The sequence below is a fragment of the Pundamilia nyererei genome, unplaced genomic scaffold (assembly GCF_000239375.1).
Source record: "Pundamilia nyererei isolate P.nyererei 1_Seehausen unplaced genomic scaffold, PunNye1.0 scaffold00136, whole genome shotgun sequence".
NCBI lineage: Eukaryota > Metazoa > Chordata > Actinopteri > Cichliformes > Cichlidae > Pundamilia > Pundamilia nyererei.
In genome coordinates, this window is record NW_005187537.1 from 230653 (window position 1) to 246121 (window position 15469).

Sequence of the window (15469 nt, forward strand, 5' to 3'; positions counted from 1 at the left end):
ACCAAAAAAATACGGGTAGTCTAATCTGAAGCTTAACAATTATTAACATATCAATTTGATCATGAGTGAGGTTTTTTTTATTGTGACGCACAATATGCAGTTCAGACCAGTTAAACTTGAAATGTTTTGTCAAACTTTGATTTCCCAGGACAAAAATGAACTTTACCGAAAGTGTTTGACATTTTGGAAAATAGGTTTATTATCTTTTTTGCCCGTGGTTCAGATGAGAAGATCGATACAATTATAAAAGGTCTGCGCGTTATACGTGAAGCTGCAGCCAGCAGGTGATTAACTCGGCCTCGGCTTTTGTTTATAACCTTCGTGGAGGTTAATCATAAAACTGATGAATATTACAGCTGAGATACATTCTCATGCAGCCCTGCGCAAACATTTGATAAAATCCATTTTTAATCAAGAGCTTCTTTAATCCATCTACAACGACCGCAGTTTATACTTCTATAGTTTTCTCTGGCTCACTCACTCGCTTCTTCGTGGCTGTTGCAAGGTCATGCTGCTAATATAAAGTGGGGCCTCCAGCTGTGCAATTTATACCCCAGCAATATACAATACACTTATGTGTCATTACATGCAGTGCGCTGATACCCACAAAGCTGAATACGCTGATGGGTTTGTGCTGTGCCGCAAATGCTTGCGTATCCAACCACCACCATCAGATATAAGAAACCTCAAACACGAGATGAGTAGCCTAGTTACATTAATCATACACACGCATACTAAATAATCACCAAAGTATGACGCCAAAGCAATCCTCCCTAAAATCTAATGTATAGTATAGTAGTATAGTATTTATTTATTGTCATTGCTGTCAGATTTGGTGTTATTTTTATTTTTTTGAGAAGCTACAAACTCATTAGAGCTTTAATAAGGGTGATTTGGTAGCAGCAGGTTATGCAGGAGGCAGCAGGAAAGCTGATGGACTTGATTGGCCAATCATTTTTCTGGCACTCGAGACTATCTTAAATCTTGCCTATCCATCTGTTTCAATGGGTCCTCATGTGAGCTTGCAAAAAAATGGCAATCAGTGCGGTTTATTCAAGTCTTGGACAGGCTTCAAAGTGGCAGCACCAAGCTCTGAAAACGAGAGAATACACTCCGTTTTAAATTGAATATCACCATCCCTGCCTTTGTTTACTATAAATGACTTGTGATGAAGGAGAAACTACCCACTCACTCACACCACAGTTATCATCTCGCGCCGTATTAATGCTGTACCAGTTGAAAGTAGATTGTACTGCAGTGAGCAACAGAAGCATCCTCAGTGATCTAACCTGGGATGATGAGGCGTTTACTGTCAACATCAGACACCATCTCCCCGGCAACCCAGTCCCGGTTGATCAGACCCCAGTAGCAATTATCCAGGGATCTGCCTTCTTAATCCAAAGCCACCTTGTTTCTTTCTCTGAGGCTTCAGTAGCTCATCTAATTGACTTCCTCTAATCCTGTCCGACGATGCTCAGCAATGCAAAAGCTTTGCAGAGCAAATCCTACCTCCTTCAGCAGCTTTGCCTTTAGCATGGCTCACTTCTGGTACTCGGCACACGGCCTCTCTGCTCAATACCACATGCCAGTCACTGGCAGTGCTGAAGAGGCCAAATAAAACTTCAAACTGTAGATGAGGTTTCTCTCCAGCCCTTTGGTCTTTGGCTAATGGTGGCCCATGAGGGCTATGGGTACACTATTAGTGGTCATGATGAACAATAGTGTCCATCTCCAAAGGCAAGGTGTCCAGGAAGGAGTTCTTTCCAAAGCAAAGGGGACTGGAAGGTGTCTCACTCCTGCTGCAGACATGGAGGTTTGCTGGACTGACTAGGACATCATACACAGCTTGAACCAAGAACCTCAACCAGTCGCACTCTTGCTTCCACGTTAGACCATCAGGCAGACCTCACATCGATGCTAGTTTAATTTATGACACTAAGAAGTCAAATACTTCTGTTTCAAGCCATAATTGTGACCTAAATGTCAAAATAATTATGCTAACTAATACTGATAAATTCTGCTAACGCAGCTGTCTAATGACTTTTGAGACCAATTTTCCCTAAATAACGTTTTTGACTAATAAACCTGCACTTTGGGCTCCTTAGTGTGTACTTCTTTAGTGTGGCTGTGTGAAAGTACCTGCCAAAACGTTTTCACAACCGTGCCATGTCTAGATGACAACGTAAGCATGTTTTTTAAACAAAACTGCTCAACATTTTTTTGTTCCAGCTTCTGAAGCACAAGGAACTCTAAGAGCGCCGGGTTTTCCATGCAGACTAAAGCTTCCTGACGTGGTTTGTGGCAGTGAAGCACATGTAACGTGACATCTACACACTGTGTGGAAATATGTAGATCAACTAGTAATGCAGCTTCATGTTTGTGCATCGGCTTTCTGTCAGACGAAAACTTCTGTTGTTTTTTTCCTTCTCATCTGTGCGGTTTTTTTTTAATCTTGATGGATGTTTTTTTAAGCATATCCCATCTCGCTGATAAATTCTCTTTGAGCATTCGACCTACGCATGCCTCCATCACTGCCGTTCGACACGCTGTTGGTTTTTTGGACTGTATGCAAGTGCATTTCCATAGCTTCTGTTTTGGTTGAGTTCCTATAATCCTTCTCTGTACGTAGCCTGAGAGCTAACAGATATAAATTATCATCATCAAACAGTCTTTGCATTAATTTATATTTATTTTTCAGGCCAAAAACACCCAAACCAAAAACAAGCAAGATTCAGTTAACTAGAAAGAAAAAAAGCTGAAGACTAAACCATCATAGAAATTATGATAGCAGGAGATCTAAACAGCAGACAACATGAGCCACTTCTGTGACAACCTCTCAGATAAAGTTCATTTCCATTGCTGTTTATATTATTTGTGCCCACCCTCCACAGGTGTCATTTTACAGCATTCAGTCATACAGTCATTTTTCAGGGACCAGGCCCTGCTTCAGCAGAAACGCTCAGAAATAAGTAATGTGCCAGATTGAACACAAAAACTATGTGCTCATTTTTATCAAAATAGTAGCTTGGCTCAGTGCCTTGTTTTGACTTTGTGGTCTGCCAAGCTGAACAGACCAACAGAGAGGCTCTTCTAGTGATCAGAGGTGCAGATTCAGGTTGGATGTTGCAGCTGCAGAGCCTAAAACTCAAAAACTGCAGCAGCTTGAATTCTAGAGCACCACCAGATGTTTGGCCGACTATAAGCGGCAGCCCACTGAGCTGTGAGTCGCTGCTTTGTGTCTTTATGAGGACTGTAATACTATAATTCCTTCCCAAACAGTGTAGGAGGCATCACACAGCACCCTGGCACTGTGCTAAAGAGAGAAAGGGCTACAGCTAAGCCTCCTGACCTCACTGAGTGGAAAAATCAACTCACGCCAAATCAGGAGGCAATCCTCAGCCTACATCAGAAAAGCCCGTGTTTTTTCAGACAAGTTTATCACCGATAATGGTTAAATTTAACAAAGAAATGTTGATTATCTCCCCTCAACACTGCCTTTCTTTCACGATTCTCAGGCTCGGCTTGATGGAAGAAAGGACTCAATGAACAAACAAGCACCGGGAACAAGGGAGATGATGAGTTTATGGTCGTGGATACGCGTACACCTTCATATCCACGACCACACAGCTCAGCGCCCCTCAATGACAAGTTCACTGATGGAGGCAATATCACCTTTATGAAACAAATGAGCCCCCGGCCATATTTGGCTGCTTGTTTTCCTGTCATCGTATAAATCTCTCTCTCCCGGTGTGTGCATTCCTTGTGACAGGTATTCCAGGGGGAGCAACAGGATAGCTAGAAATAAGATTTATTTCTGAGTCATCTTCAGAAAGGATAAAAGCTGTTCGATTAAAGAAAACAGCAATAAATAAATAAATACTGGGAAAGCCAAAAAGGCCAAACGCATCCCTGCCAGGTTATCCGTGTAAAACGAGAGCAGGTGCTTTAAAAAAATGAACGAATGCTTTAGATGTTGTAGCATTCGGATTATTCTGGCTGTATGACTGTGTCGAGCTGGGGATGTTATGAAATATTCCTCTCAGGCCGATGCTGCGGTTATTTATACAGAGAGAAATCTTTTAAGTAGGTCAACAATCGAATACGAGCGCATTCATTTTTGATTTGGTCTGACTGGAGCTGATGCGATTCGGCTTGAATCCGTGCCACGCGAAGCCGTTCAACATTTGTTTTGGCGTCCTTATTCTGAATGTGGCCGGAGCTCATGTGCAAATGAATGAAAACAATCAAGTGTCAGTGAAGACCCCCCCAAAAACCCCCCAAAACAAAACAAAGACCCCTTCAGCAGTAAATAAGGTGACTCTTATCAGATGTACATTTCACCAAGATTCAGCTTTACAAACATAAATTAACTTGACCTACATTTGATATTTTTTCTGCAAAGAGGAACATTCGAGTCACTGCTGCAAATATGAACATCTTTCATCTCATGCTGTCATAACTGCAAAGCGTGGAAACTTGTAAATACACTGCATATATGCATAAAATCATCGTCTTCAAGCAGCTTCTAGGGAAAGTGGTCTCAGGGAGATGCCGTCTTAGTGAAAACACATTACCCACCTACAATAATCCACTGCTAAATCTTCTCACTTGGAGTCTCTGTCAAAAGATTATTGCACCATTTCTTTGTCTGCGATTCTCAAAACGGTCCACCGACTCAACCGGGCAACCTTTACAGTCATAATCTGACTCGCTCTCCAACTCTGAAGACTCCCAGCAGGCTTTTCCATCCAGAGAACAATTTATACCAACTTAATACCTGCCAGTCAAATGCATTTCCCTTTAGGAACGAGTAGGAAACACCAGCTGCCAGACAGACCGGTGATTATTAATTAAATCTGTCAAAGTTAAGAGCTTTATTCAGACTTTATGTCTATCATTTCATTACAAACACATTTGTCAGAGGAATGGGGATCTATATAGGACATTCAATGACAATGGACTGCGTCTGCAACCTGATGAAATCCACCCCTCCATTTATGAATGAGATTTGTGTAGAACGCGGGTGACACTGCTCTCTCTCCACAGACACTGAATAAAATAATTACACTCCATTGAAGAAATAACCTGTTTCTCAAGTGTAAGATGAGATGAACACCACTCAAGTTGTTTCCTAACAGCTGGCTGGAGCGACATATTTAAAGAGCAGACAGGAGAGTAGTGTAACCCTGTCCTCCTAGAGTGATTAAGTGCATTTCCCATTTACTGCTTGTTTCTAGGCAAAGTGGTGCCAGTCTTAGTATCGTAACTTAGAAGCTATGAAAAGTCATGGGAAGATTAAAAACTTATCACACATGAAAACACCCAGATCAAAATTATTATATGATTATATAACTTTATAGTTTTTGCTTTGAGGATTGCAAAAAGTTTTGTTTGCACGTACTCTAGGTACAACGTTCACAGACTTTGTACTCACTGCCGCTGCACTGACATAACAATCAACTGTAGCGCGCTATAAAGTCTGGACCTCCCGGATTTAACTAGAGAGCAAGAAGTCATTGTAACTAAGGCTAGGGTGCAAATTGGCTTCTTGGTGTAAAAATACATTTCCCTTTACACAGATTATCAATGGTCTGTTGTACTGCTAAAAAACGTGGCATTAATGTATATTTTATATCAAGTTACACATGATATGTTGAATGTCTACAAGGTATGGCTCATATAACAGATTTATTTGCCATCAAATGGGCATATTTTTGTAAATGTCAGCCAGTTGTTCCCCTGCAGACATGGAGTGGCACACTGCCTTAGAAAAACTGCATTTTTGTTACTATAATCGTTATCCTGCAAACGATCAGTGCATTTGTCTCTCGGGTGCAATACCTCTCATCTTGCTCATGTTTAAAGAGCGAGCAGCTCATGGATCAAATGTTATTGCTGGAGCCTTCCCGTGGTGACAGAATGACCCTGACATCTATTAGCACAAGTAAAGGTTTTATCCTCTAAGAGGCTCATGAGGGGACAAAAAGACATTTTCAATGCAGGCTGTAGCTTTACCTATGGGAGCCATGAAGCATAAAAGGAAAGAGAGAAAACGTAGAAAGACAGAAGTCTCAGAGGTTGATCAGAAAGGCGGCTCTGATTATGGCGATGTGATGAGAACGAGGCAGGTCATCTATCAGCTGCTTACACTCCTGTGCATGTCTACCTACTCTGTCAATCTCCACCTTCAAATACAGCTCACCTCACTGTCATCTTCTTGTCTACAAGTGTGCTCCCTTTTCTCTGTGATGGACCCAGGCTGTACATCTTCTATTCAAATTTTTCTCATTTGTATGTGCTTTGCTCACCTTTGATATATTGCTGGACCGGCTTGCTGAAGGACCCAAAGGCTTTTCATTCTGTAAAAGATAGAACGACAGCTCCAGTAAGTGAAAAACATTCAGAAACACAAAAATGCCATCCAGTCCATGCATGCACTCTACATACTAAAATCAGACAACAAAGTGAAACGCTGCCTGACAGAAATATGTGAAATGATAGCATTATCATGGTAATGTTAGCATTAGCAATATTTACACTGCTCACTGGGTTAGCTTAGTATGCTAACCTTTGACAATTTGTACTAAGCACGTCGTTCAGCATAAAACCTGAAGGTATCCGAATATTGTTAACTAAAAAGTTTTCAAAGGATACATAGGGCTGAAATGCTAAGTCCATCATTACTGCTTCCATAGGAATTAAGAGGGTATGTAGCAGCTAGGTGCTGCTAACTAACTGCATGTGATAATCAGTTCTGAATTCCTCCAAAAGTGCAGAAGTTCAGAAGTTTCCTAGTGAACATTCCAGCAAATTCTCCCAATTGTCAGACTACACAGCATTAAGAGAAATCGCAAAAATCCCAAAGAGCAAAATGTTAAATGTTATGTTCATGACAGTACAATAAGAAAAAAAAATCCAAGTATAACTTGTTTGGAAGGTTTTGCATGTTTAAAGCCTCTTCTCTCTAAAAAGAACATAGCAGCATGGTGTAGGTTTGCAAAACTGCACCTGAACAAACCACAAGATTTCTGGAACAATGTCCTTTGGACAAAAACCAAAACCAAAGTAGAAATATTTAGGCGTAATGCACAGCACCATGACCAAAGACATCATAGCAACATGTTGAATGTGACCTGGGGACTGGAAGGCCCCCGGGTCACCATGAACTTCTCTATAAACCAAACTATTCTAGAGTCAAATGTGAGGCCATCTGTCCGGCAGCTAAACTTGGCCAAAATTGGGTCAAACAGGAAAGCAGCAGCAAATCTACTACAGCACGACTGAAAAATAAAAGAAGCAGTGCTGCACAGATCCAGTAAGTCCAGATCTCAACCTCATTAAAATATTGTGGTGGGACCTTAAGAGAGCTCTAAAGAGAGAGAGCTGTACCTGCAAATCTTAAGGAGCTGAACCAACATGGAACAGAACAGTGAGCCAGAAGCCAGAAGATTATTGTTATTATTATTATTGGTAAAGGTGGTTGCACAGGCCACTGAATCATGGAGTGTACTTGTTTTTTCAGATGACTACATAAAGAAAATTTTCAAAAAGCTCTGTAACATGACTGTTGTTCAATCTGGGTGAACGCAGCAGACCAGCAGAACAACACTACCGTTTCTACAGGCATGCTGCTAGGGCGTCTTGAAAATAACCCCCCCCAAATGTATGATAAAATAAATGAAAAAACTCAAATACGGAAGGCTCAACTAGGCCCGATTCTTGGTCCTTCTCAGTGTAATGCACTACATTTCTTAGTATCTCAAGGGCCTGCAAGCATGTGCTGTTTGGCATTTTAAGTTGGTAAATCTAGTTTCTCTGGCACAAGACAAAAGGAGGACAAGCCGATTGTATAACGCACCCATCCAAACTCCAAATCAAATTCAGTCACAATATTTGTATCATTACCCAGCGAGCAAAAACAGGCAAATATTTCCAGCGTTCAGCATAGTCAAGTTTTATAATGATCCTCGAGTCGCACTAAGTGTTCTCGGCTTGCATCAGAGACCGAGACAAACAGCCGCTGGGGCGCTGTGCTGCATTCAGTGCTGTTATTAAGGCTGGGCATGGTTCCTTAATGAGTAATCAATCATAGTTACATAACATCCAAGTTCACACCAGGTCTGACAGGGCTGTGTATGAGTTGGACACAAACAAATCTTTGCAAAGAGAAACCAGCTCTGTGGGGAGAGTTTTTCAAATTTATGAAGACATGAAAGTACGGCCCGATTAAACTGTTGAGGCGTAAAAATTGGCTATATTAGCCCCCGCTGAATTCTGCCTCCTCTTCCTGCACGCTGTAGACCACACATTGTGCGCTCAGAGACCCTTAAACAAGCCGATCCCCAGTGGTGATTAGTGCAACGTGACCAAAATGTAATGTGTCAATGAGTTAATTAGATAAACTGTTAACTCTTAACTCTCCTGCACTTATAGAACACATTTTAAAATGTGTTGCTTTACAGATGACTTCAGAGAGCTTTTCTCATTAATCTATTTATAGGATTCGGATTCGCTCAAAGACACTTCGGCATGTGGAGACAACATGAATCAAACCACCATATCTGCGGTTAGGTGACAATCCACTCACTCTCCTGTGAGTACCAAGCATCCCTGACATTTAATACTGCTTTATTCACCTTCTTACCAAGTATGTTTTGTGCTTATGTTTGCTTAAGTGAAAAAAATTTCTACTTGTTTCAAGTCGATTTTCTTCTCAGTGGCATTCTTGTTCAATTCTTTAAGAGTTTGTTTTAAGAACAAAAGTTAAGTTTGGAGGATTTTCTTTAAGAGAGAGGGAGATCCAAAGAAAAAAAAAGCCAAAAAGTAATCACATTAAATAATTTACAACAACCACTTTCTTGCTCTTTTAAGGCATTAAACAGCAAGGTAGCATCAGTCAGGGGACCCTTAAAATTAGAGTGACAAGAGAAAAGCGTACACCTAAAATGTAATTTTTACTATTCATTTGGTGGATTTTTCTCCCACTAATTTAACCTCATAGGACCTGGCGTTCACATATGTGGACATCACATTTTGGGTTATTTAGACTAAAATACTCAATTTTGCTCTACATGGGCCTGATATCCACTTACGAGGACATTATACTGCTACTGTTCTATCAACATTTTAAACGAATGTCTTCATATGTAGCTCTCATTTTTCTTAAAAACAAAAATAAGGTAAAAAATTATTTGTTTTTACATTCATCGGGCCCCAATCAGCCCAAATATCAAAGAGAAATTAAAAATGCATGCTGTGGAAGAGTTCGGGTCTTAGGAGGTTAAAGAACATGGTGTATTTATGAGTGTATTTAGGCCCCAGGGCCTTTTGGGAGTGCCTTCCCATTTTCCTACACACAGAAAAGCAGTATTTGTTTTTGGAGATATAAACACTGGGACCTTTTATTTTGCTAATAAGTATCAGCAGCCGAAGTGTTATCTCCACCATTTTTTGCCAAAACAAGCCTACACCCACACCGCACCACTAACAGACTCTACAATATGTTACAGTTTCTAATTACTTAAGTGCTTGACGTGTCCTAGCTGTGACTAGTTGCCATAGTGACTGAGGACCGCTGTATGTCCCGAGTCTCAATCACTTGCTGCATCTCCCCGCCTCCTTATATTTCCGTTCATGTAAACATAAGATAAAACACGAAGGATACTTGCAACATACCCACCACCTAACCCAGACTTTCCTTTCCTTCTCCCGCATTTTCCATGTTTATGTGGCAACTTGGATATTGTTTCTTAGCTAAAACTATGTGATTAAAATCTCTTAACTAGTAGAGTTTGGACAATGCACTCATATGCAGGTGTAAAAATTCCTGACCTTTAAAGTACTGTCCTACTGTCTTGTGGTCTTTTGTGGAGCAAAGTGCTGCAGCAGCAGTGAACGCAACTGAAGAGGAGGCAGCGTTGACATCTCGTGTCAGTGTTTGTTGACTCAAGCGTCAAAGTTGCGGTGATTATCTCCAATCTCAAAATGCTTTTATCTCAAGTTTAAATGGGAACTCCACGAGTATGATGCACTTCCTGTTTTATATTGCCACATAACTTGAAGCACTTGACACACAACAAAAAGTACAGCGATTACATGAAAACATGGTGAAAAATGAAAAAACATCTAATTACAAAAATGTACTTTTGCAGATCGAAATGCATGAAGAACCAAGATGGTCTCTTGCTGTGCTAGTGGATTAAGGTGAAGCAGTTCCTCCCCATTTCCATGTCATTACTTCTTCAGTGCCTTCAACACAATGGCACAAAATGGCAAATACAGCTCTCAATGGGCGCAATTTGTTCAGCAAATCAATTGTCAAATAGTTGAGGAGCATAAAAATTCATTTTTTCCTTCCAGGAGATGACAGCGAGGGATAAAGGGAACAGCAGACTAAAAGAACAAATTGATGATCCTTGCCCTTAATCCTTCCTTCTTGGTTAAAAAAAAGCAGGAGAAAGCGATAACAAGAGCACATCCCCAGACTGAGGGGTTCTGGAAATAACAAGGCCACAAATGGACTCATGGCTTTTATAGACAGCAGTGATTAGAGCAGACAAGCTGAATACAGATGACAAAAGAAGAGACGGGAAATACATCTTCATTTGTCGTCTCGTTTAAGCACAGGTTACAGTTAAAACCCCGCACTGCCTAACTGTCTTTCCTACAGTACAAGGTCTGCGAGTCACCTTCACTGCCACGTCTGTAGACTATAAAGGGTCTGCTTCTCTAAGCTCATGCATAATTCTGATAAAGGAGAGCTCAGGTTTCACAGTCCACTGTGCCTGTCCTTCTCCACCTCCTCTGTGGGTCTGTTAGCAGCTCCAGTCTTTGATAACACAACTTTCATACTGGACTCTGAAGACTCTGGCTTGTAATAGAAGAAGCTTAAGAGAGTACAGAGGAGGAGAGGTCATATTCGGGGGGATCACTGTGTTTTTCAAGGGTCTGTTCTTAGCCCACAGAGAGAAGGGCTCAGCTCACTTTTATGGAAGAATCTCAAGAAGATAAGACTTGTGAATTTAACCCAGACTCTCTCCAAGTTCCTTTCATCACCAGAAGCCATTTGAACTTGTCAAAGATTGTTTCTTTGTTCAGTTTTCCACCAATAAAAAAAAAAATCAAAAAAAAAAATCACTCATCAACAATTTGTTTAGATCACCATTATATACCTCTATTTTTTTAGTAGGGCAAACAAACGTAATATGAAACATTTAGCCTCGTTAATCACATTACAGGTTTTGAAACTGAAATTGCGATCTATACTTAAAACCTAGCAATGAACCAAATTGTCGATTAGAAACATCAGCAACAACTTGCAGCCAGTTTTTACAAAAGTCAGTTTTTGAGAGCCCACCAAGCCTGCAGCTAACTCATTTTCAAGCATCTATCCCAGTTTTTCCAAATTCAAGATGATGCCTTTTAATGTCTTGTTTAACCCAAACTTTCATTACTGATGCACAACCAGAGAATAATTAAATGTGGATGGAATAAATGTAAAAAGCTTTGAATCGTGTGCTGTTGGAGGACGGATAGTGGTAAGAGCAAAACTGTCCAAACAGCCCTCCAGTAAATGTCTGATTTTCTACTGAAATGCTGTTTTAGAGAAGTTAATCTTGCTAACAGCTGCTTCCGTCCGCTTTCCGCATCATTTCTCGCCATTGTCGCACCAGAATAAAGATAGGTCTTGTGTTTGAGGTCAACAGCTTCTCAGAATACAAACCTGAGACTTACAGTCAGCAGGACTGTTTAAAGCACCATCTGCTCTTTGCCTGAACCAGCAGCTGCATCAGTCTCAGTATCGACATGAAGCAGGGTTTAACACACGAGGTCACCAGTGAGAGCTGCTTGTCAAGTTTGCCATCCCACACTTTTGCACATTTTAAAATACTTCGAAAATAAATAAATAAAAGAAGGTACTTTTTTTAAGTGCTGAAAAAAATGCTGCTTCTTTTATTTAGGATGATTTTTAACACTTTTTCACTGCAAATCAATGTGAAAGTACAATTCACTCTTCTCAGTCTGTGTGTATTATTTGTTGTTGCCCTCTCAAATGTTTGACTTCACCCACTTAAGATTCTTTCAACGGTTCACAGAGGACATGCCTGGACATGCTGCATCTCTGATCCATGGAAAGCACGATAGTAATGACGGCTCACGTTTGGCAAAGGCACTAGAATTTATTTTACGTCTTTCTTCAGAAAAACGAAACACTGGTGTTGCTTACTCACAGTAAGTCATTCAACTTCTATTATCAGAGCAAAATAAACCGTTCATCATCATTACCAGCAACATCTCCTGCCTGGAATAGTTTAATCATTTCCAGCTTTCAACGCTTTCAACTTCCTTAGAGACAAAAACAGAACAACAAAGACTACTAATGACAAATGATCAGGTTCAACAACAGAATCACAATGGGGGGTTTTCAGGGAGGGGGGAATAAACACCTTCATTAGGGTGTCAGTTGAAGGATAATTGGGAAGAGTAAAAATGGATGTGGGGCATTTTAATAGTCACCTTGAGAAATGGGCCCAGTCAAAAACCCCCACCTTTGTTCAAAAATGACTTATAAATACAAAACATCTCAAACAAAACCTCAAACTTAATTCATTAGAAGGGTTATCTCTCTCTGCCCTGTGCAAATAAAGCAGCTTTCTTTTTGCCAACGTAACAATAAAGAGTTGTAGTACCTCTTTATCATCTCCTGCTACAAATTGCTGACATTGTAACAAGATGAGGGGGGAGGAGGAGGAAAAGACATAAAAAGTAAGAAGCAGAGGAGGCAAATGAATGATTGCTATCAGACAGTGGTAATAAGGTGACTGTCGAAGGAATTAAATCAGCAAAATTAATGGACAGATGTACGTGTGTGTGTGCATGTGTGGCGTTTTTTTTTTCTTCCTCTCTCGTTCATTCTCTGTAAATTCATTACAACTCTACACGACCTCTGCAGGCTGCTGAACTCTTCGATTCAATAGAAGATGTATCATTCGCTAATCACCACAGCTGAATGACCCACAACTCAGCTACGCCTCTGAAAGCTTAAACAACCACAGCGCTGCAAGCCATAGCTTTGACTTTTCCCTGTGCATGCTGTGTGTTCCCCCCTCTGCAGCAAACAAACAATACCTACAACCAACTGGAAACCTATTGATTTGCCCCAAACTGCAGTTACTTTAAAGCCCATTTGAGTCTGTCTCCAAAAGCTAAATCCCAATTTGTCTTTTTGTTAGTACCATTGTCTCCATGCTACATCATAACAGGTCTCACTGGTAATAGGACTACTGCTAATCTTGTAGACCTTCCCTCTCACCCTTGCTGGGATGCTTCTGTCACAAATAACCCCTGACACTCATTTCGACCCACTCCACCCTGACTGCACTTTCTTCTTCACCTGTCCGCTGCTTTGGATGGCTGACCCCAGGTATTTAAACTCATCTGCTTTCACTACCTCTACTCACTGTTACACCTGTCTCCCTCTCATTCATGCACCTGTTTTCTGTCTTGCTTCTACTGACTTTCGTTCCTCTTCTCTCCAGACTCTCTTCCACCTGCTCCCTACTCTCACTATAGATCACAACGTCATCTGCAAACATCATAATCCACAGAGAGTCCTGCCTGACCTCATCTGTCAACTTGTCCACCATCACTCCAAACAGGAAGCGGCTCTGATGTAATCCCACCCCTCCCTCGGACCCTTCCACCTGTCACTTCTCCTGCACAGCCCTCACACACATCCACTCCAGACTTCCTCATAAAGTGACACGGTTCCTCTCTTGGCTCTCCTATCAAACACTTTCGTTAATTCCACAAAGACACAGTGACCTTTTTTATACTTCTCCATCAGCACTCTACAGCCTTCAGAGAGTTCCATTAGTACAAAAAGGTGCATGAATATAAATTCCTCTAAAGTAATTCAACACATGGCAGAACATACTCCATTCAGAATCCAATCCATTACAATGTTGCCTTCCTACAACCACATTATTTGACCAGTTCAATACTGTAAATAATCCTTAAAGTCTTTAATCTCAAGGGTCAAAATCTGAAATGGTGTATTTGTTTGTGTTTTAGCAGATAAACCCTGGTGGGTGTTATGGATTTAAAAAGGCAAAAAAAGAAGAAGCATAAACAGACAAAATTAAATAAAAGCTGTGTGCATGCACACTTACATTACCCACACAATTCACACAAAATGTGTTACTATTCAATTTTCACATTTAAGTCTTCTGTACGTTGCATACTTGCAGAGAAGGCTGAAAACATGACCAGGCTGTTAAAGCTCCTGCAGCGTACACCCACACATATACTCTGATCACCCAGAACAACTGAAAACAGCACTTTATATTTCATCTGCAGAAAAAACCCTAATTTTAATTTTACTTTGTTGTTACACTATCTCTTACCGTACAGTACTAAATCTCCATTTGCACTATCTGCCTATTTGCACTACTCTGCCTGGTTTACACCCAATGTCATTTACCCATTATATTGTATATTGTATAGTTTTCTTGTTATATGTAAATTTGTATTGTATTTATTTATTTAAAATTTTTACTTTTTAATTATTTTACCTGCATTTTTAATCACTCTTATATTTAAATGTTCTTTTGCTTTTTTATCTAGGGATTGAGAGTAACGTAGTTTCTATTCTCTGTATGTCCTGTACATGTGGCAGAATTGACAATAAAGTTGACTTTGACTTTGACTTTGACTTACTGCACTAGAATTCCGAATCTTAAATTTTTATCATGGAAAGTTGTGCTTCCATGACACTTTCATGGACTTTCAGGTTTGTTTGCTGTTCTTGTTACAGTTTTCACTTTGCCTTTAACAATGTGATATCCCATTGCTGATTATAATTATCTTTTCAAATACAATTATTGACATAATGATAATATTACATATTAGCACGACAGCACTTTGGGATACAGCCGCTCTACCTCCTTTCATTCCTACTTTGAGTGTGCATTTGAGTGTGCACACACACAAACAAAACCCCGACACAATAAAGTTAAACATCAACATGAGTGACAGTAATATTATATGTTATTTTTATATATTTTTTCTACTACTTGTAGCATTTTTTGTGTTCTGGTTTTAAGCAAAACAGGAATATATACATGGATTCAATCACATGAACATCTGCATCGTAGGTTCCTCCTTCAATGAAGACTAAGGTTTAAAAAATAGGTTATGAAAGTGACTTCTGAGGAAGTAAAGTTTTGCAGACTAAAGGCACAAATGCACACACGCGCACACGCATGTACACACAAGAGCACACACACAGTTTTTAGTTGAATCATGGTGGTGCTTTCTTCTTTTGTTTTTGAACGCACAAGCTGCAGACAAAAAGGCACAAGATCTTCTTTCCGAACGCAAATAATAAAACGAGATCACATAAAAATCACATAAATCAAATGCCATCAATGTCAAAGATTCCATTATCAAGACACTCGTAGCCTGGAAG

The 15469-nt window shown here is 40.2% G+C and overlaps 1 protein-coding gene across 7 annotated transcripts in view; it reads right to left on the reverse strand.

The window, feature by feature from the left end:
• The window catches only part of marchf8 (membrane-associated ring finger (C3HC4) 8), a 91464-nt gene that overhangs the window by 20032 nt on the left and 55963 nt on the right, over positions 1-15469 (reverse strand). For all 7 annotated transcript variants that reach the window (XM_005743812.1, XM_005743807.1, XM_005743810.1 and 4 more), the window contains one exon: positions 6309-6359. In XM_005743812.1, coding sequence (XP_005743869.1) covers positions 6309-6359 — 51 coding nt within the window. The remainder of the gene's footprint in view (positions 1-6308; positions 6360-15469) is intronic.